We start from the raw sequence: 21,351 nt of genomic DNA on the forward strand, positions 1-21,351 counted from the left end.
TGTTTATATCTGAGAGATTTTTTCATTTGTGTCAATTTTTGAATCATTAGTTTGTTTTGCTGTCACCATTTTCAGTTTAATGCATATTTTTTGTGACTTAGATCTCAATGTTACACAAGAACAAAGCGTATTATGCAAATACTATCATCCTACTACAAGTCATTGCCCATTAGTGTAAACATACTTCAGACATAACCACCTTACAATGTTTTTTTGAATAAGATGCTAAATTTAAAAATATTGTGATGTGTGTGTGTGTGTGTGTGTGTGTGTGTGTTTTTTTGTTAATATTGGCATTATTATTCATTTTACATACGTTTGAGAATATATTTAAAACAATTTGCTGATCCAGCTTTTGAAACCTCATTTGTGTAGTACATTAAAATATTAATTGTTTTAAGGAATACTTTGTTGTATAGGAAAAATACTTTTAAAATGCAAGAAAGAATTTAATTGAACATATCATTTGATTAATGCATTCTTAATACATTTTTAAACATTTACAAACAAATCAGGTTACAAGATTGAGATTTTATATTAGTTTTTTGTGTTTTATAAGCTGCATACAAAAATTAAGTACTCTTCATGTTTGAAATCTTGCATACCTTTGTTTAACTACACAAAAATGTTAATTAAATTCATAAAATTAGATTAAGAATTAAATGATATGAATAGATTCCTCGTGGTTATTTTTCACTATTTATTTGAACTTGCTAAGAGTTGTTATCTTGGTTTATAGTTACTTTCTTTTTATGTAAGAGCACATATGAATAGATGAGATTATATGTATGCTGTTATTAGAATAATGTAGATACAAGAGTTAAAGTTCTGTTGAAAAAAATAACTATTAGATAAATTCAGCACACCAGAAAAAACTATAAAAAATAATAAACTCTTAAGATAGAAGATTTTTTAAAATGTTTTATATGAATAACATTTAATGGCAATTTCCTAAAATTCATAAATTAGAATATTACACAAATACTAAACCAAATTACATATTTTCTTAAAGCACAAAATAGATTATGTGTAGAAATTGTTGCCCACAATTTAATGCAATGAGGTTAAATATTTTAAATGTGAAAAGACAACAAATAGGATTGACATAACATCTTGTCAGCCTGAAAAGGGTTAAATGATGAAAGTAAAACATGAATTTTATTAAAAGTTGTGCCACTGTTTAGTGAAATAACTAAACTTCTTAAAGTTAATGTTAAAAGCTAAATCTAGATAATCCAAGTGCTAATTCTTCAACATATTAGTTTAAACAAATCCTACCTTCTTCATAAGTCAAGGTCTACATTATCAAACCAGTTCACAGAAGGTAAACATCAAAGTGAAAACAAAAATTAGATTAACTAAGCTTTAGAGAGCCCTCAATCTCTAAGTATTCAGAAGTCTGCAAAAATTCATAACCTGAAAGCCTGGCCTTTTATATATATAAATAAAAAAACAAAAAAAAACTAACATTACATGAAACCAGCCTTGCACGTAGCTCCACAGTCAAAGAGGAGCCCATATGCCTATAACCTAGTATGTACAAAAGGCATTATTTGATATGCCGACAAAAATTAACAACTTCCTCTTTCACAATGTTACAAGTTGTCTATCTTATAAGAGAACACAGATAACAGCCACTAGTGAAAGAAAGTTGAGTGAGTTACTTAGCACCTTGCTGCATCTAAACTGAGAAGATGAAAAGTATACTTTTCAATATTCTACATATTAACTGATACAAAGTACAGTTCACACAAGTAGCATTATTTGTGTAAGTTTGGTTGCAGAAAGTTTACTCTATTTTATTTTTATTGAAATAATGTCATATTTCACTCAATGTAATATTCCAATCTTCAAGATAATTCTTTATAAGTCGCCTTTCATTTTTGAATATTCTAACCAATTCTTGTTTTATCTTAGAATATATTCTTTAAAATAGGTCACCCAATGAAAAATATTATTGCCAAGTAGCCTGTAATCACAAACATTTCACACTTTTGATACTATTGGCTAATAATTGAGCATATAAAGAGAAAATTGTTGCAAAATTATGATAAAACATACATACTACAACTTGCATCTCAGAATAAATTATTACCATATTTTTAGGTGAGGAATCTTAAAAAAGTTAATTTTTCTAGCCTGTATGGTAACAACTTTTTATATTTTAACCACAATAATTAAACTCAAAGGTTGATCTGTAGCTTAAAATACTAAAATTATTTATAAAAATAGTGGAAAGATAGTTTCTAGTGAGTTTACAGACATTTTAATGTGAAATATTAGCTCAATTTTATAACAAAACCTTTGCCATAATCAGTTTTCTTAATCCAGCTTAGTTTTCAAAGAATTGTCCCTCAAACAAAAAATACTATTTTTAAAACTACAGATCTTAGATGTTACTTTTATCTTTTTCTCAAATGTATCGTAACTATGGTATGAAGTCGGATCTTTTAATTAAAATTTCTATACTTAAAATGTAGAATACATTTAAATATATATATTTAAAGTGTGTGTGTGTGTGTATAAATAGAGAGATGGAGGAAACTTGAAATTTTGAACAAGTTAAACTTTTGCTAAGGTTTGTATTTAAATTTTTTTTTAAACTAGACTCTCAAATTCAAGATTTCAGCAACATGATGATCACATGGTCGCAGTTTTGCAAAGAACCTCTTCCAGATAGAAACTTCACTTTTTGGGAATGGTTTTATGCAATTATGAAAGTTACCAGAGAACACTTGCGGGTACTTTGGAATGATGGGTAAGTACCTGAATTAAAGGAATGTAAAAGAGTAATATTTTGCTGCTTTTTAATTTGTAAATTGAAAGAGTAAATTAAAAAACAAGCAATATCTGTTTGCTTAACTAAGCTTGTTATGGTTATGAGTGACTTAAAAACAATATAATCTTTTTTTTATGTTGAGTATAGCAATAGGGTGAATAAATATTGAAGACTACTTAATTGCTTTGTTTCTGTTATTCTTATTTTGATAATTTCTGGTTATTATTGAATGCATAACTTGTGAACAGGTATTTTGTTTGTTATAGTTGATTCCCTGTTGCCTGTTGTTTTATTTTAATCATCCTAATTAGAGTTCTAGTGGATTTATAAATATCACATATGCTCTGAAATTTGAGTGTTTGGATAGTGTATTTCAAACATGAGAATCAACTCTATCCACAGTCAGCAATTTCAAAACGTACCTAGATGGCACATTTTTTTGCCATACAATACTTCAAACAAAGTTGTTTTTTGTTTTTTTTTGTGATTTTTTCCATATTTTACTTTACCACAGTTAACTGAAATCACTCTGAAGCATTTGAGGAATGCTTTCTTCAAGCTTCTGGAAATAATAAATGAAAAAGTTGCATATTTTTAGGAAAACATTAAAGACTTGTATATGGGCCCTTAAAAAACTTGGCTTCCTCCTTCCAGCTCTAAATATGCCTCTGCTGATAATTGTTTCATTCTACTCTAATTCAGGTGCATAGTCAGTTTCAAAATCTTTTCAAAACTGACATCTAGTCTCACAATAGATTTCTCATGACTTGGTCCTTTTCTTGGTTTTCTATTGCCAACAGCTGATTTTTAGTGTTCAGTGTTTCTATTACATTTTATGGTAGTAATAGTTATAATTATAGAATTAATCAATCTTACCTCATAGAAACCTTTCAAAATATTTTTATGGAGGAAACTTTACAAATCTTAATAATATTGAGAAACAGTAGACCTTGTTTTAAATGGTATTCTGTCTGTTTTTTTTCTCCTATAGAGTTATCGTTGGGTTCATTAGTAGAAGGAAGGCTGAAGAAATGTTATTGAAAAGACCAAGTGGATCATTTCTTCTTCGATTCAGTGATTCAGAACTTGGTGGAGTAACTATAGCTTGGGTTGCAGAAGATCCACAGCAAGGTACCAAAAATGGTGATATATGTATAGTGCTTTATAATATTAGATACAGTACCATTGCATAAATTAGAGACCATTCAGTCATTACCATAGCTGAGCAGTTATTTAATTGATATAATTGATTACCTATGAGCATATATTACGTAATTAATGTCACATAAAATAATTGGTTAATCAAAGTTGCAACTAAATTGAGTGTCATGAAAATAATCAACTGATTGAAATTGAAAGAAATTGTTTCTCTTTTTGATTATTCCAAGTATCCAGAGCATTGCCATTGATTTCTACTTAGTGAGATTGACTGTCAGATTGTAATACCCTTAAGGCTGTTTGGTATTGCCAAGTATCAAATCTGTGATCCTTAATATATGAAACAACCACCCTAACCACCAGGCTATGTTGGCCTGAAGGTTTTATAATGTACTGGTCAAACATATTTGATGTTGAAGAGCATAGCCCAAGAGTTGGAGGTGCATGGGTGCTACCAGCCAGTTGTCTTTTCTCTGGGCAGCAGTTCAAGATTAAGGATAGCATCCTTAGCAACTATGCTGTAACTTGAACAAATGTGTTCTACTTCAGATGCATGTCAACTGAACTCGCTCATGACATGACATGATAGCTTGTATTACTTCCCTTAGCACAATGTTATGCAAGCATTCTGCTTGTACACATCCTTGAATTTGAAGGTGTGGTTTAGTGGTTGTTGGTTAAATAATTAAGACGCAGTGAAGAATTTTGTGTGTACCTTGCTTGGATTTATCTTATTATATGCTACAAACATAATCAGTGTTACATTACTTATTACATATGGGAGGCTTGAGTCCTCTCCTTAGCAATAAACTTTTAAAATTTGTACAAAGAACATATAGTAGAAAAAGTCATATTTAGGTAGCTGAATACTCATCTGATTTACTTTAAAACAATGAAAACTACACTTTTCTGTTATTCACTCAGTGACCATTGTAATATACATGGAAGACATTTACAATTTTGTTTCTTTTTTTTTAACTGTGAATACTCCTTAGTTTGGTGTACAAATCCTCAACAATACCCTAGAATTATAGTACATAAAAAGTATTGCCCTGTTGGCCTTCTCAGTTAATTGTCTTCTGTTTTGTAGTAGACTTAGTGTAGCAGCTTGCCTGCTGGCATGTATCTTTGATAAAAAACAGTCAACATAGTTTTGGCAAAATAATGCTTTAGACAATTCATTAACTTTGTTTTTAAGTTAAGTTTCTACCTTTTTTAGTATAATTAAGTATATTTTCAGTAGCTGATTAAATAAAAAAAACCCAGCAGATCACCTAGTACAATTAAAAACATTATCACATCTGTCTCTCATGCCATTTGTCATTGCAACAAATATAAATCATAAATTAACATAAAAAATCAATAAATGGTCTATCTGAGATAATAATTAGTTTCATTATATGAGGAAATGCAATTAAAATAACAGTATAAGTAATATGTGTTTTATTGTGTTAGATAATCCTACATGTGCCAAAAATCCTTTTGTAAAAATCAGTCTGCTCTGCAGCATCACATGTTCACTTTTCACTATGTCTGACTTGTTACAAATTAAACATCTGGCACCTATACCTTGTGACAAGAATTATACAGTAGAAAGCAACAAAAACAGTTGTTTTTAACATTTGTCTCAAAGTTTATTTAATTTGTTTTAATTTTATGATTAATGTGTTTCAATTTAATTTTTGCATAACATTATTTCAGTGGTCTCTATACAACTAGTGTGAGTGAAATGGCTCAGAAAATGTCTAAATTATCTGCACTTGATGCATGTTTATTCAATACCAGGGTTGTAAAGCTCAGTTGAGACTAAATTTTTATGCCTAGTTAATATGATTTCACACTGCAGAATAACTTGGTTGCTCTAAAAGTTAAAAGTCAGTGTAAAAGATGTCTTGCACATCATTGCAATAATAAATAGGTATTAAAAATGAACTTAGTTAAAGATTACACTCATCTGCGTTTAGTTAGTAATATACAAAAATACAATAGTAATATGTGGAAGTTAATTTTTGATTTAAATTTTATAGAATAAATTAACGATTAAAACTTTGAAATAAATGTTTCTTCCCATTGTTAACTTTTTTTTTTAATTGCTTGCAAAAAATAAAATCATGAAATTGTGCATAAGTCTTGTAACTACATGCCAAATGTAAAGTTTCACTGGAAAGTTTGTTCATTGTTAATGCATTATAATAGCTACTGAGTGAATAACAAAAATAGTGTTATAGAATTAATAAATTGAGGTAAATTTATAGATAATAAAAAAAACTAAGGCAAAATTAAATAATTATCTTGCATTATGTAATAACTTAAAACTATGAGTATTTTATTTAATCTATAATATAAATATTATATTATTTTCTTATCAACCATATTTATAGAGGTCTTTCTTTTTTGTGTGTGTGTAGATTGAAAGTGAATGCCCTTAAATGAATCCTGGATGGTGGACTAATAACAGTTTTATAATATGTAACATCATTAAATTAACCTACAAGACTCCTATTTAACTACAACTAACTCTAGCTAGATAGGAAGCACTGAAAATGGAAAACAAAAGCCTGACTATTGTCATATGCTGCTCAAGTGGCTTAGTGGTAAATCTGTGTGCTTATCACACTAAAATCTAGGTTTTGTTACTCATAGTGGGCACAGCACAGATAGTCCATTGTGTAGATTTTTGCTTAACAACAAACCAACCAACCAGATGATTTCCACCTTATGAATTATTTTAATCTTTGCATAGAGATCATGTAGTATCATCACAGGTTTTCTTGCGAATTAGTTAATGTTGTACTGTTTTTGTTTTTCTATAATTGGAATGAGTTTGTTTTCACAGTATGATATAGATATAACACACTGGAACGTAAGAATGTTTGCTAATATTATCACATGAAGTCTGACAACAATTATTTTTAAAGATGAATCAGTTTATTTAATAATAGTGTACTAAAGTTAGATATCTCAGTTTTCTGTAACAATCCTATACTCTTTTTCTAAACGTTATTTACTATACTATAATTGTAACATCATGTAAAACCTGAGAATGTTTAGTATTTTTCTCATTTGTAATAAATGTCACCAAGTAATATTTACTTTATTGGCAAACATTTTATAAATCAAACTGGTGTATTAACTTGTTTGATTTTCGATACCTCACTAGTATAAAGGCTTGGTTTGGTCTGATATTTCATTGGTGGTAGTGTCCAGGGTCACTGATGAGGAGTGGAATTCTCCGAAACTAGTATGGCTCACAGACACACACACCCCAATGAAAGAATAGACCATTCCAAACTTTTACTTGTTGTTAAACAAATGTTTAAACAACTCTACTTATTCAAACATTTTGTAGTTTTAGTAAAGTAATTCATAGGAATAAACCCAAGAAATGGTGTTAATCATATTTTGTGATCCATTGATGATATATTTTCATCTGCAACAGTTGAGGGTTAATAAATAACTTAATCCTAAATTATTGTATTTGAAGATTATCCATCACATTAAACAAAGAGCAGTTCAAAAATGTCTTTAAAAAAACCAAAACAAGTTGGGAATAAGACTGTATTAGTCTTGTGAGAATAATTGTTTAGTTGAATGTATTTTATTAGCAAGAGCCAAATCTAGTCATCTTCATGTATTTTAGATTCAAAACTTGCTAATGTCCTTTTAGTGTAAGTATTTTAAAATTTCATAATATCTGATGGCAAAACAAATGCATATAAATTGGATTAATAGTTCAGTCCTTTAATATTTTATTTCACCACGCTGAAATCACCTGAAACAAATGAGGAATGCTTTCTTCAAGTTTTTGGAGATACTCAGTGGTAACTGAATCGTAGATATCTTTGATTCCACCTGTGTTTGCTGTTTTTCTCAATCAAGATAGTCCCACACATTTAACAGTATAATAGTCTGGAACAGCATGGTTAATAAGTTTGCATATATTTAGTGTAATCCAAGATTCCATCAATACAGTAGAAATCACCAACTACATTTGTGATTGAACAGCATCATACTTGGATGCTACTTCCACCATACTTAACTGGAGGCTGCATACAAATTTTGCTTAGCCTCTAACTACTCCTGCAATGAACATACTGATGTCTGTTGGTTTCAAAAATCTCAAACTGTGACTCTTCAGATCAAAGTACCCTTCTTCGTGTATATATTGTCAAATATTTGGGGTTCAACAAAGATAAGGCTCTTCTGTTTGTTACCTTCCTGAAAAAACGTTTTCATATTGCATTGTATTCTTTCAGCCCTTTTTGATGCAATATGTGTTGACTTTAGAATAGTCAATTTTAACCCTAGTAATTTTGTGAAGTTCTATAGTCTCTGAGTGAAGTAAGTCTGAAGTACTCTAATCATCTGATCTGGAAAGTTTAAGGTGGTCTTTTGGGCCTGCTCTTATCATCAGTAGCACCATTTTCATTATATCTCTTGAATATTTTTTGTACTCCAGTTCTTGATAATTTCATTTTTGCAGACATTTCCCATGATTGTAACTCTATTTACTTAAAGCTACTATGCTATGCCTTAAATCATCAGAAACTGTGCATCTTAGAGCCATATTTGGTACTTGTTTTGTTATTCTAAATGTTAGACTTTTATCTAATTACTAATATTTTTAAAAGATGACTATAGTAGAATGGTAAATGCTATGCTATAGAAAACCTCTAATAATTATTGCTATGGGTAAAAGCTGAGAATGTTCTATTCTGTTACTAAATGTTAGACTTATGTAATAAATGAGTATCAAATTACATCATACGAGGACAAAAGAAAATTTTTTGTACATTTTACCAAAGTAAATAATGAGTCCAGGGATCAAGGGAAAATGTTTTAATGCTTTTGCAATGGAAGATTAATAAATGTGTGGAATGGTTTTTGATGTTGGAAGTCAGCATAATAGACACAGCATTACTGCATCTAAAAGCTACAGGCCCCAGTCTTCAGAAACAACTATTGTCATTTCTGACATTTTTAAATTTCATTTTTTAGAATTTATTTAAACTAAACGCATGATTTGAAAGGTATTAAAATATACAAGTTTTAGATTGGCATTAGTATTGTATTTAATCCTCAACATATTTTTTGGAAAGTAGACTAAATGGTGGTACCATTTCCTTATTTTTTATGCATTTTATGTCAGCTGTAAAATTCATTGTATTGTGTTTTATCACACACATAAAGATAATTTTAATTCATTGTATTGTGTTTTATCACACACAAAGATAATTTTAATTCATTCTTCTTCAGAATAGCTGTACATAGCACTTCATAGTTTCTTATATTAACCCATACAAGTATAAGATATCAATCTATTGTGATATTGAATATATTTCAAAATCATCAAATTTTAATTTCAAAGTGGTGAAAAGATTCATGTTAGATTTATAAGTAACTTAAAACAATATGGACGTGTTGTCATTAATGGTTATACGAAGATGAGATGTATATGAAATTGTACATTGAGCCAAAATATTGCCATCCTCACCAGCAGGTTTTGAAAAAAATATTAATTCCTGATTGTAACTGTGTTTTTGAAAATACATCTGTTCTGATGGGTAAAATTTTAATTTTTTAAAAATTATTCTAAATTATACATTTATGTGAAAATACTACTATTTGTGAATAGATGTCCATTGTAAATGGTAAATGCTTTTTTTTTATTTTTAAAGGTTGTATTTGTGTAGAAATATCTATTTTTTTAAAAGTAGGCTGGCCTATTATGATAGAAAACCAAACCACCAAGAAACTTTTGATTTTATCCAAGTTAATGTTAGACTTCTGTAGGAGTGTCAATATTTTTGAAAGTATGTCAGTTTGGATGAGTAAAAGTTGAAAATTGTTTTTTTTTTTGTTATTCTAAATGTTAGATTTGTATTTAAATACTAATATTTTTAAAAGATGACTATAGTAGATTAGTAAATGTTATGCTATAGATAACCTCCTTGTTGAAAATAACTCTCAAGATCACAAAACAAAAAGTTCAATTCTTGATCACAGAAATGACAATTTAAACTTTTCAGGACAGCAAACACTGAAAAAATAGCTGTCTGTCTCCTCATATGATGTAATTTGATACTAATTTATTACACAAGTCTAATATTTAGTAACAGAATAAAACATTCTCAGCTTTTACCCATAGCAATAAATATTGGTTGTGAAATAAAGAAAGAGTAATTCAATTTTTAAAAGGTTTTGTAATGTTAAATTTTATAAACTAAAATACAAAATTCCATTTCTTTTGCATATTGGTAATATTCAACCCAATATTAACCAACCTTTTTTTTTTAATTATATTGAAATTGGCATACATTTTAAAGTAAAAAAAAATAAACATTTTCATAAGGATATGCCTATTAAATTAAAAGAAAGTCTTGAATTGTTCTGTTTTTTTGTATACTCAACATTCTTTTGTTTTTCAATTCACAGAGACAATGGATGTTTTCATGCTGCAGCCTTTTACCAGTCGCGACTTCACTATTCGTTCACTAGCTGACCGTATTAATGACTTGAAACACCTGTCATATCTGTATCCTGACATACCAAAAGACCAAGCTTTTGGGAAGTATTATACCCCATATACAGGTTAGTAGCTGTAATTATTATTATTAAGTAATTTAATGAGTGTAAAGTTATTTTGAAAAATATATGTTTTTCTTAGCATATAAATTTCTTTGTTAGTGCTTCATAGATATTGTGATATACAGTATTGGAACTGATTATGGAAGCATTGAATGAAATGTGTATAAAATACAAATATTGTGCAGTTCCTTCTCCTTCTGTTGTATGAAAATGAACTGTACCAAAGCATAGTCATGTTTTGATAGTTTATACTGTGTTGGTTGTCATCTAACCAACCAGACGATGCCACATCAACATAATGCCAATAAAAATACAGGCAGTCATTCTATTCCCAGCAGTAGTTTTACCTTATTTAAATATTTGTGTATTTTATTAAGTTCTTAGTCTTTTAAATGAATAGGAGGTAGGATAATCATACAACTAACAGCTTTCCATTTGGTGCAGATTTATAAAAAATGTGTAACACATTTATGGAAAAAAAAATGCTGCTGCAAGATGGCCTTGAATATGTATTTGCTTATCACATGACATCACTAGGAATTACATTTAAAAATTTGAGTTTCATTCAAAGCTTATTCATTCACTCATTGAGTTGTAGGATTTATTTCAACTATCCAGTTAACACTTGAGCAGAAATGCAGATTCAACATTGTGTGATATATGTCACTGACGTTTGGCATCATGTTGCTGTCTGTTATATTCCATATCATCTGGAGGCTATTGTTGAAAGTGATGGGAATATTGAACATTTTATTTGAAGGAAGCAGTATTTAGGCATGGAAATTTTGATCTTTTAGAGCATTTTGTCAAAAATATATAACAATAACATTTAATTGAAAAGAAAATTGAAAATTGTTTGTTTTGGTGAAATTTTCATGAAATGAGAGTAAGCTAGTTAAGAAGTATGAAAACTAATGATGCCATTAGGAAACGTGTCCCACATGAACTAATGACAAAAGGGGGGGGAATTTCCAGTAATGGATCTTTTTGCTGATGCAACAATGATAACTATAATATGTTAGATTATCATGATTTTAACCAGAAGTTGGTAACTTACATCATATTATCCTAGTTGGAGAAATATTCACTGTATTATTTTATTAAAAGAAAATATTATTTTTTTATATTTTGATACATTTTTATGCAGAAAACCAGCCTCCTTCCAGTAATGGATATGTAAAGCCAGTACTAGTGACACATATACCAGGGTAGGTATTTGTTTGAGTATGAGTCTCAAGTTTATTGTTGTACAAGTTGTTTAAAAAAATTAGTTCTTTGATACACTTATCTAATTCTTTTGGACATGTACATTTTTACAATTTACAGTTTACTTTTTGTTTATATCTGCTTATCTTCACACATTTTTTTCAGTGGTATCTGAATTTTATTTCTTCCAATAAATGTACTTTAAAATGTAATTGTATTAACAACAGATTGGTTTATTGTATAAAAAAAGAAACGTTTCATGTAATTTAAATGTCAAGTAAAGAAATATATTAAAGATGTGTTTTACTTGTACATATTTGTTTAGTTTTGCTACATCTTAATATACTGAAAGGTAGTTGTTGCTTACGGCTTGAAATTTTGGCTGAATAATGCCTGATTTTGTGTACAGTTGCAAACTTTTACCTCAGCAGTTTATTTATATATATATATATATCAGTTACAGTTCAATTTATTCAAGGACCAATATAAAACCATGATCTCTTGTCTAAAGGAGAATTGTGTCTTAACAAAATATTTGTAAGGTAATAACAAGAACTTATGTTCATGTAAAATTTTGGTAAGTGATTGAAGGTGGTGGAAATTTAGTATGTCAATGGTCATATTGATTGGTGTCTAAAATCATAATTCCCATGAAAATGTGAGGGCGTTCAAAGCATGTAACGTGAACAATAACAAACATGTTGACTAATTCACCATATAACTGAAGAGATGCAGTAGCTCTCACTGTCTAAGTCTCTAAGAGACATTGAACTGAATCACTCACTTAGTAACTAAATAATGCACTGACCCTGGTATTTATATTGAACTCTTATTTCTATGTATTACACAAATTCCTCTTCTCACAGATAGCTTTTCTTGACTTATACTGATTTGTATATGCACAAATCTTTGCTTGCCACTAGCCTTGATACTCCCACCTACCCTCAAGTGAAAAATTGCATGCTATCATGCAAATGGTGATGCAGCAACCTTCCACCAATAATAGTATGCCACAACTCCTATTATCACAAGCACCATCTCTTTTGTGCAGTCTGTAAGCACTTCTTGTTGGCAGTCTAACTGTTAGGATGTGTTTTTGCTCATGGTTTTTTTCATTGATCACATTTACTGTTTCTTATTAGGTTGTACTTATTTTTTTACCAGTAAATTTTGAGTTTTTACTGTTTACAAATTCTGTTGAGAGAAGAATATTTGTTTTCCCCCAGTTAACTCCACTGGTAATGCACTCTCAATTCCGTGTGGCATCTACCACAGCTGCTGGGACTACTACAGCTGATTTGCTGGCTACTTAAGTGGCATCTGAACTAGCTTTATTTGCTTGAGAAGTAACGGTTCTGGTTCATAGGGAGTTTGCTACGCTTATGTAGGCTTTTGTGTCACCTGATGATGAGGATTCGGACAGCCTGTTTCCCACTCACAGTCCTGTCATATTGGGGAGGTGCCTAGGCCTATTATCACATTTCTAGACTTAATGGATAAGATATGTTTTATCTTTATCTCCCATTTCCTATGATTCTACTCCTGCTCTTCTCATTGATGAGCAGTTGGAATATTGGGGTTGCAGTTGCATTCAGGTGTCAGTATGCCTCGACTCTCATGTACTCTGGACAACTATGCTCTGGCATTTCATCGTTATGATTTACTCTTTTTAGACATGCAGTGTTTAGAGTCGATTGTCCCTTTCTTTGTGGGGATATGACCCCAATACTTCAGTTTCTTTTTCCCATTGCCATCCAGAGTCTTTCAGAGGCAGTTCAGGCCTTGCATAGCAAGAGTACCATTAAATGAGGAGATCCCTATAGTCTGGATTATAAAGATCATATCATAAAGAAAGGGGACTGGTGCCCTACTTTTGATATGTTGGCTTTGAACCGCTTTTTGATCATTTCACCATGGAGTCCTATTTTTCCTTTGAGTTTTTACTCCTTCTATCTTCCATGCATCCATCACATTTGGGGGGTGGGGGGTTCAGTTTCATGCTCATCTGATCAGACTAGCCTCCACAGTCCTACAGTTTTTATCGAGTGGTCCGGGCATTTTCCCGTCATCTTCGTTCTCAGGGCTTTTATTTCCACCATTACATGTATGATTGGCTGCTTCTGTGTTTCTCACAGGCTGACTCTGCCCTTCATATCCAATTTCTCCTAAGAGAAGTAGCTCAGGTTGGTTGTTTGGTGTAGGTGGAGAAATCTTTCCTAACCCTTACACAATACCTAGTTCATCTTGGGGGTTGTTCGCTTCCCTACTCGGGTGGACCCAGCCTTCCCCTTCAGTTGAGGGCTATGTTGCTTCTGGTTTGCAGCCTCTCCTTTTCTCCTTCTCCCACTGTGTGTGAGGTTCTCTCTCTTTTGGGAATGTGGGCTTTTGTGGAAGCCCTCATCTCTGTTGGTCATGCCCATATGCATTGCCTGCAGTGAGTTTTTTTATTTTATCCTCTTCCATAAATTCCTGCCTCATTCTCCAGATTTTCTGTATCTTTATTCTTGTTCTTCTTTAAATGATCTGTCTCGTTTTGTTTGTTCTTCTTTCCACTGTTTCATCATATCCAGCAGACTTTTGATATTTTTATTCGTGATCATATTGTCATCTTGAAGTTTAGTCAATGATATATTTTATTTTCACCAAAGTAATCCCATTTCTGACAACAGTATTGTACCATGCTCTGTCATTGGGTGGGTTCTTTTGGATTATTTGGTAAAAATAATGCTAAGTCCAATCCATGCGACAAAAACAAATTAATTATTTCATCAGTAACGTTTGATGCAAGTCTATGTTCACTTGTAGGTCTAACTCGCAAACTTATTTACAGAAATTCCTTGTTAATCAATTGATATTAAACATGCTAGCTCACTGAGTAACTGAATAGATGCATTAACTCTCACTAACAGACACATTTATCTGAATCATCACTGATTAACTGATAACCAAGTAATTCACCTGGTGTGGTATTTATATTGTAATTTTAATTCTACGTACTACATAAATTTTCTAGAATCTGCAGAGGCCTTAGCTTTCATGAAATTTCTAGATGTATTACATCACCATCACATAATATGTTCCCTCCAGCAAACAAACATTTAAATTAAAACATTAACAATACTTTTGTGAGCTATAGTTTTAAAATAGTTTGAAATGATCATTTTAACTTAACTGTAAAAGTTAATGAGACAGTATTAAAAGCAAACATGTTATTATGATTGAATAGCTAGTAATATCCTCTTTGTGTAATGTTCAAATCAGTTAATAATATGGGTACTTATACATAATTCTGTTTGAAATCATCGTAGTTTATTTCAACTAATTGTGTTGAAAAATATTTTTATTTAAATGTTTTATCTATTACTGTTGATACTGTTTCTTCATGTAACATTTGAAAAGATGCTGCTGTTCAGAAACATTAATTACATTAATTTAAAAACAGGCTTTAACAACACTTTTAAAACTAGCCATTTGATTATTTTTTTTCCAAAAATGGAGGTTAAAGTGTCTTAAACTTGTTCATTTACTTTACTTCAAACTTCAGGAACTAATTTCTGCCCATGATTGATATATGTATTCATGTACTACCAAAACTCCATTTTTACTTTATTTCTTCACTAGATGGACAGGCATGAGCAGTGGAATGGACAGCTATCCTGGAACACCACAGTCCTCATTTCACCCTCAGTCTCCTGATCCTAGCTATCATGACTCCTCTTCTATGGCAGGTGGTGGTGACCAACCCATGCAGTAAGTGTACTTATCTGACAAGCCAGTGGATTTAAAACATTTGTGGGGTTCTAGTCACATTGACAAATGGGAATGTCCATTATTGAACCTTTGTGATGGTTTAATGTCTCAGAATAGTTTTGTGGGTGAGAAGATTATATAGTAGGCCCAAGTTTGAATGAATGCCAAGGAAGTGACATTACTTTGTTGTTCCTTGTAAAAATTATTATAGGAATGATCCATGCAGTTCTACTAACTTACACCTTACACCTACACGTGTGTATATACATATATATATTTAGTAAGATGTTGGGTCAAACAAATATTGATAGAATATGATTTACACTTTGCAATATTTTCCAAAAACATTTTTAGTCTACAATAAAATTTGTAATAAATTGTTCCTGTATTTCGTATTGGTTTGTCTTTTTTATAAATTCTAAGAAACATGTAGTTTTTGGTTAAATTTATGTAGCATTTGAGGGTTTTTAATAGTTTGACCTAGTCTAAGGTATATGTCTTGTGAATATTTTACAATAGTCACAGAATGAATGTGTTGCATTGTCAAAGGTAGAGATAAGGATGTCTCTGTGATATATATTTAACTTTTAATATTCAGTTGGTTACTAACCATTAATTCTATTCCAGTATTTGTCATGTTCATTTTTGTTTGTGTTTAACATACACTTAATTGTAGGTTTATGTGAAAAAACGCTATGTATGGCATTTTTGGTGTAAATGGAGTAGCATTAGGAGTGGATGTTTGTTAAGGAAATTTTGATAAGATCTAATTTTTAATGGTGATTCACATAAAAGATATGAATAAGAGAATTAATAGAAATTGTAGGTTCAGGCACTTTATTATAATGTCAAATGTTTTGATATATATACACTTCCTTAAAATTATATATATATAGAGCTTTTGTCACCATATAAACAGGGTGCAGAACATTTAAATGCCATTTTTGTATCATTCTCGAAACTATTACCATTAAGATTAAAGGTAGCCAAAACACCTAGTATGTTTTTTTGGTGTTAAGTTTTTCTGTAATCCATGTAGAGTTAGTGCATGAATTTAAAGTTTGAAGTTATGTTTATAAATAATAATACACATAATGAAAATAGTTTTATAAAGATAATATTTTAACAGATTTTGTTAATACATCCTACTTAAAATTCTCAATGTTGCCAATGGAATTGGTTTTGAAAGATATTAGTGTTATTAAATCTTAGCACATTATACATAAACAAATATTTGATAAAATCTTATAACTAAGGGTTGGTTGATGAGATTGTGTTATTTGTTAAGGTGGTGAATATATGTACTATTGAAATGTATAAGCACAGAAAGTTTGTTTATTTTGAGATTGTTTGGTTACAGAGCAGTTAAGGTGTCATAAATATACATAAACATAGTTTTTTAAGGAATATTATGAATAAAGAAAATTATTTAACATGGGGTCATGGTTAGAACTATATATATTATCTTGTAAATATTATTATGTAACAAATAAATCAGTGGTTATTTTATAAATGTTGACGTGAAAAAAATTCACTTGAGCAGTCGTGTTCTCTCTTAAGCTAATACTGCAGAGTCATTCCAAATCTCACAAGTGATATGCAGTGTAAAAAAATCAGGAAGTACTTTTACAAAAACAGTTTCATGAATCATGTTTCCTTAACATGTGGAAATTATTTTATTTTTTGTATTAGTGAAATAATCACTACTAAATGTGCAAAATTGACCATTAATTTACAGTGATTAAAAAAAAAAGGGGGGGGGGGTAAGAAGCAGTGTTTGCCTAATTAATGACTATGCTTTTCTATTCTTAAGTTAACTATTCATGCAGTAAAAGAAAAAAGCCTTTTTCTCTGAATTGAAAAATATAGTAAGTTTTTTTTCAGAGAGTACTGATCTCTCTAGGAACACTAATTCAAAAATTAGACATCTTGTTTCAATCACATGAAACAATAAAAAGTATTCTAAACTTACAAAGTCATTTTCATATATCATGATTTCACAGGGTAAGTCTTGTTCTTTCTGAACATAGGTGGCAAACTTAAAACATGTATTATGTGTTGAGAATAAATTACAAAAAAAAAATGTATGTAAGAACATTTCTGATTTTGTGGATTAATCAACAAATCGCAAAAAATACAGCTTTTACTTTGCAATGTAGTAATATGGATATGAAATGATTGCAACAGCATTAGAATTCTGTGTTACTCAATTTTGTTGAAGTATTTATATGTGTTAGGACAAAAAAGTTCAATTCAGCATAAAAGAAATGAAGCTGAAAATGATGTAAGCACAATTAGAATAAGATAAATAGTATATGAAAAAACTTTTAAAATGTAGATATGATCAAAGCAGAAATTTGAGTTTTTTATTTTGTAATCAGGAAGAATAATAAATAATGTGTAATTTTAAAATATTTAATATTCCTGTCAACTGACACAAAAGCCTGAAAATTAAGAAACCAAAAAAAAAAAAAAAGATTTTATAATTCCTTTCCACACTGTAAACTTCCTTATGGTAAAACCACTTGAAAAAAACAGACTTCTTATAAAGGAAAATCATCAGTTTATGAATCTAAATATTACTTTTTCTTACTTAACATTTTTGAGATAATGAATGAATTGAAACATGTTTTTGCTGTTCAGAAGGCATTACAAGCCTTTGTACAGAACAATTCAGTGGAGCAAGTCAGTTTAATTAAGATATGGTCATGCATGGCTCAGTGATTAGCATGTCATTTTATAGTTCTGCGGATCCACCATTTGCATCCCATTACCACTGAAAAAAAAATCTCTCTCCTCACTTTGGATCCATGAGTATAAGAGTTGGTGGTGGGTGCTATTGACTAGCTGCTTTACTTCTAATCTATCAGTTCAAAGAGTTGGTGGTGGGTGCTATTGACTAGCTGCTTTCCTTCTAATCTATCAGTTCAAAATTAAGGATGACTAGTGCAGGTAGCCCTTTAGTAGATATTAGCTATATCCATTTTTATTAATTTCATAATTGTTTCATTTCCCAATAACAGAAAAACAAACAAACATAAATTTGTTTAAATTAGACTGCCTCAGAGAACATAAGGAAATTTTATGGGTGGAATTAGAGTTTTGCATGCAGGTTTGCACATCTCAAAGAGTCCTGCCAGATTCTACTGTTGATAATCAATGATGTGAAAAACTTGTACTTCAAGAGGCAGTAGCTTAGTTGACTAAAACCTCTGCCCAGAAAGCAAAGTCAAGTTCAAATTCTGCTTCATCTCACTTTTAACTTAATTTTAAAATATTCTTTCTTAGAGGAGAGTTGTTTGTTTCTACAGCAGTTTCATTTGAAAATTTTAGCCATATTAACATATAGTTTTTAGGAAAAGGTTGAAAGCAATAAGTTGGCAATAAAATTGCCTAACATCTCTTGTTTAAGTAGAATGAGTAGATAAAAGTATTTGAACGGTATTGATCTGGATAAAGGTATTTCACTTCATATATGGATATTTTTTATGGGAAAGTTAGAGAAAATAATAATAATGTTAGTATAGTGCATTTCAACATCATAATTAATTTCATCTTCTCTAAAATAGGAAATGGATGAATTGAAGAAAAAAATCTTTGTTTGGTAGTTCATATTAAATGCTCTAAAATATCAATTAGAAAGATGTGATAATTCATTAAAGTACTTTTGGTTTCTGTGTTTCTAACACTTTCTTATTGAAGAATGGAATGTGAGTATGCCTGTTATGGGCATAAAAAGATAGTGTGAGGAGGTAGTATTGGAATCTTCAAATTTGCCAAGTGTGTAAGTTACTTTAAAAACACAGAAGTTTGTATTCAAATCCTTCTACTAACTTTCTATGTCTAAAAAAAAGTTTTAACTAGTGCCTGATATCCCTGTTAGCATTAACTCGGTGCACAGGTGATTCCCCAAGATTTGCCAAGCAGTAAACAGTTTGTATCAAAACTATTTCTCCAACTTTTCTCTTTTTGCCAGTCCTGTTTTCAAAACTGTTTTACAAGATTATTTGTGTGTGATATAGATGTGATGTGAATAAATTGTGTATGTGTTTTCAATCATTTTATACTTTGTTTATATTCATGCAACTGAAGAACGTAACTTGTCATATTTTTTAGAATATCTTGTGCTTGTAAAGTTCATTGCAGCACAAAGTTTTGTTAATAGCCCAAATTATTGAAGTGTTTGCAGTGTGAATTTTTGAATCATTTGCTATAGTTTAAAGTTAATAGCTTGAAGTATCAAGAAAACATTAGTAGAATTGAATTGAAAGATGTTACCACATGTTTTATCAAAAGGTATTTGATCCTTGGACATTTAAGTTTCACAAAAAACCTGGGTTGTTTTATTTGTAAAAAAAAAAAAGAGAAGAATTATGGTTTAATCTAGATTTTTCAAGAACTTGATGATATACTTATGCTATTTTTAACGTGTTTTTGTAATACTGACCAAAGGTTTTGAACAAAAACAAAAGCTTAAATAGTTGTGCAATCCATTTTATGCAATATTGTTTGCACATTTCTTTGTGAGGTAACTTTCGGCCCATTTCGTGTTTTTAACCCTATTCTTATTCTTGTTACTTGTTTATATTTTCATTAAAAGGTTGAATCTTTTTGATTTAAAAATGTTAAAAGCTGTTTTTATAAATAAATTCATTTGTATAAAACAATTAAATATCAGTGATAAAAAATAAAGCTTTTTTTTTCAATATGTGATGACTGGTTTTGTTGTTTTTATACTGATACAAAAATTGAACATTCAAATTTTGTTTTTTGCAGAGTAGTTCATAATGAGCAAGTTGGAGTGCATTACATGTAGCATTGGACATAAAAGAAACAAGAATCTAGGTGTAGGTCAAGAGAGCTAACGTTGATCGTTTGTTTTTGACAGTGCCGGTGCAGCAGTATCTGACATGGACTACGATTTTTTAAACATGGATCTGATGTCAGGAGATATGGAAGTGCCGGTAGATTTCTCAAGCATCAACGTTAGTGACCTTGTGGCCTACACCAAAAGAGAATAAGACTGTTTCTAGAAATTTGGGAGAATCCTTGAAGATGTAGCAGGACCTGTGTACCTACCAATCTAAGAAGTTTGGGCATTCTAACTTGCTCTTATGGACACGTTGGTTTCTATAAAGCTAAATTAATCTTTTACTTTTTATGCTCTCAAAGTACTAGAAAGTTTATAAAGCATTATTGAATATTCAGAATCTTTCTTTATAGACATTTAATGTATTACCCACAGTAATATTTTATAAAGTGAGGTGAAATTAATATTTTTAAACATCTAAAGATGTGTGTAACGAAATAAAGAAAGGGCTTGCATAATGAATTTCAGTTTGTAATTGATAAGATTTAATCTAAGATTTAAAATTACTGGTAAAATAATGCTTATTATATAGTCATATGTAGCTAAAAATTTGCTAGTGTGTTGTTATGATACTTTTCTCTTAGGTTTTAAAAGGTGGAAATATGCTTAGCATGTTTAGAGAATACCTATTACACCAAGAGTAAAAACTGTAAGAGCTGTACACTAACTTAAACATAACAATAAAATACAAAGACATCTTTTATTGTAAATCTAATGCAGGTCGAATCAACTCCAGTTATAAACAGCTATGCAGCATATCAATTGTCATTTTTAACTGTTTTCAACAGTACTGATATTGTTGTCAAAAATATTATATAAAGTCATTTCGTGGTTTATTTCTAAAACAGAATTTATCATTGTTATATTTTATCCCTGTTTCATTTTGCAAATATCTAACCTTTTAAAGTACAAAAAAATGTATGTCAGGCAAAAAAACTCATTTATATATTTAACCACATTTTTTAAAAATTCAATTTACTTTAATAAATTGTTGTTTTGC

At 30.1% G+C, this 21,351-nt stretch overlaps 1 protein-coding gene across 2 annotated transcripts in view; it reads left to right on the forward strand.

The window, feature by feature from the left end:
* Positions 1-21,316, forward strand: part of LOC106466022 (signal transducer and activator of transcription 5B-like) — an 86,379-nt gene extending 65,063 nt beyond the window's left edge. For both annotated transcript variants that reach the window (XM_022393982.1, XM_022393983.1), the window contains exons 17-22: positions 2,608-2,758; positions 3,771-3,910; positions 10,373-10,528; positions 11,673-11,733; positions 15,353-15,481; positions 20,370-21,316. In XM_022393982.1, coding sequence (XP_022249690.1) covers positions 2,608-2,758; positions 3,771-3,910; positions 10,373-10,528; positions 11,673-11,733; positions 15,353-15,481; positions 20,370-20,502 — 770 coding nt within the window. In that variant the 3' untranslated portion in view covers positions 20,503-21,316. The remainder of the gene's footprint in view (positions 1-2,607; positions 2,759-3,770; positions 3,911-10,372; positions 10,529-11,672; positions 11,734-15,352; positions 15,482-20,369) is intronic.
* Positions 21,317-21,351: the final 35 nt, after the last annotated feature.

This window comes from Limulus polyphemus, unplaced genomic scaffold, assembly GCF_000517525.1.
Source record: "Limulus polyphemus unplaced genomic scaffold, Limulus_polyphemus-2.1.2 Scaffold2124, whole genome shotgun sequence".
NCBI classification, from domain to species: Eukaryota; Metazoa; Arthropoda; class Merostomata; order Xiphosura; family Limulidae; genus Limulus; species Limulus polyphemus.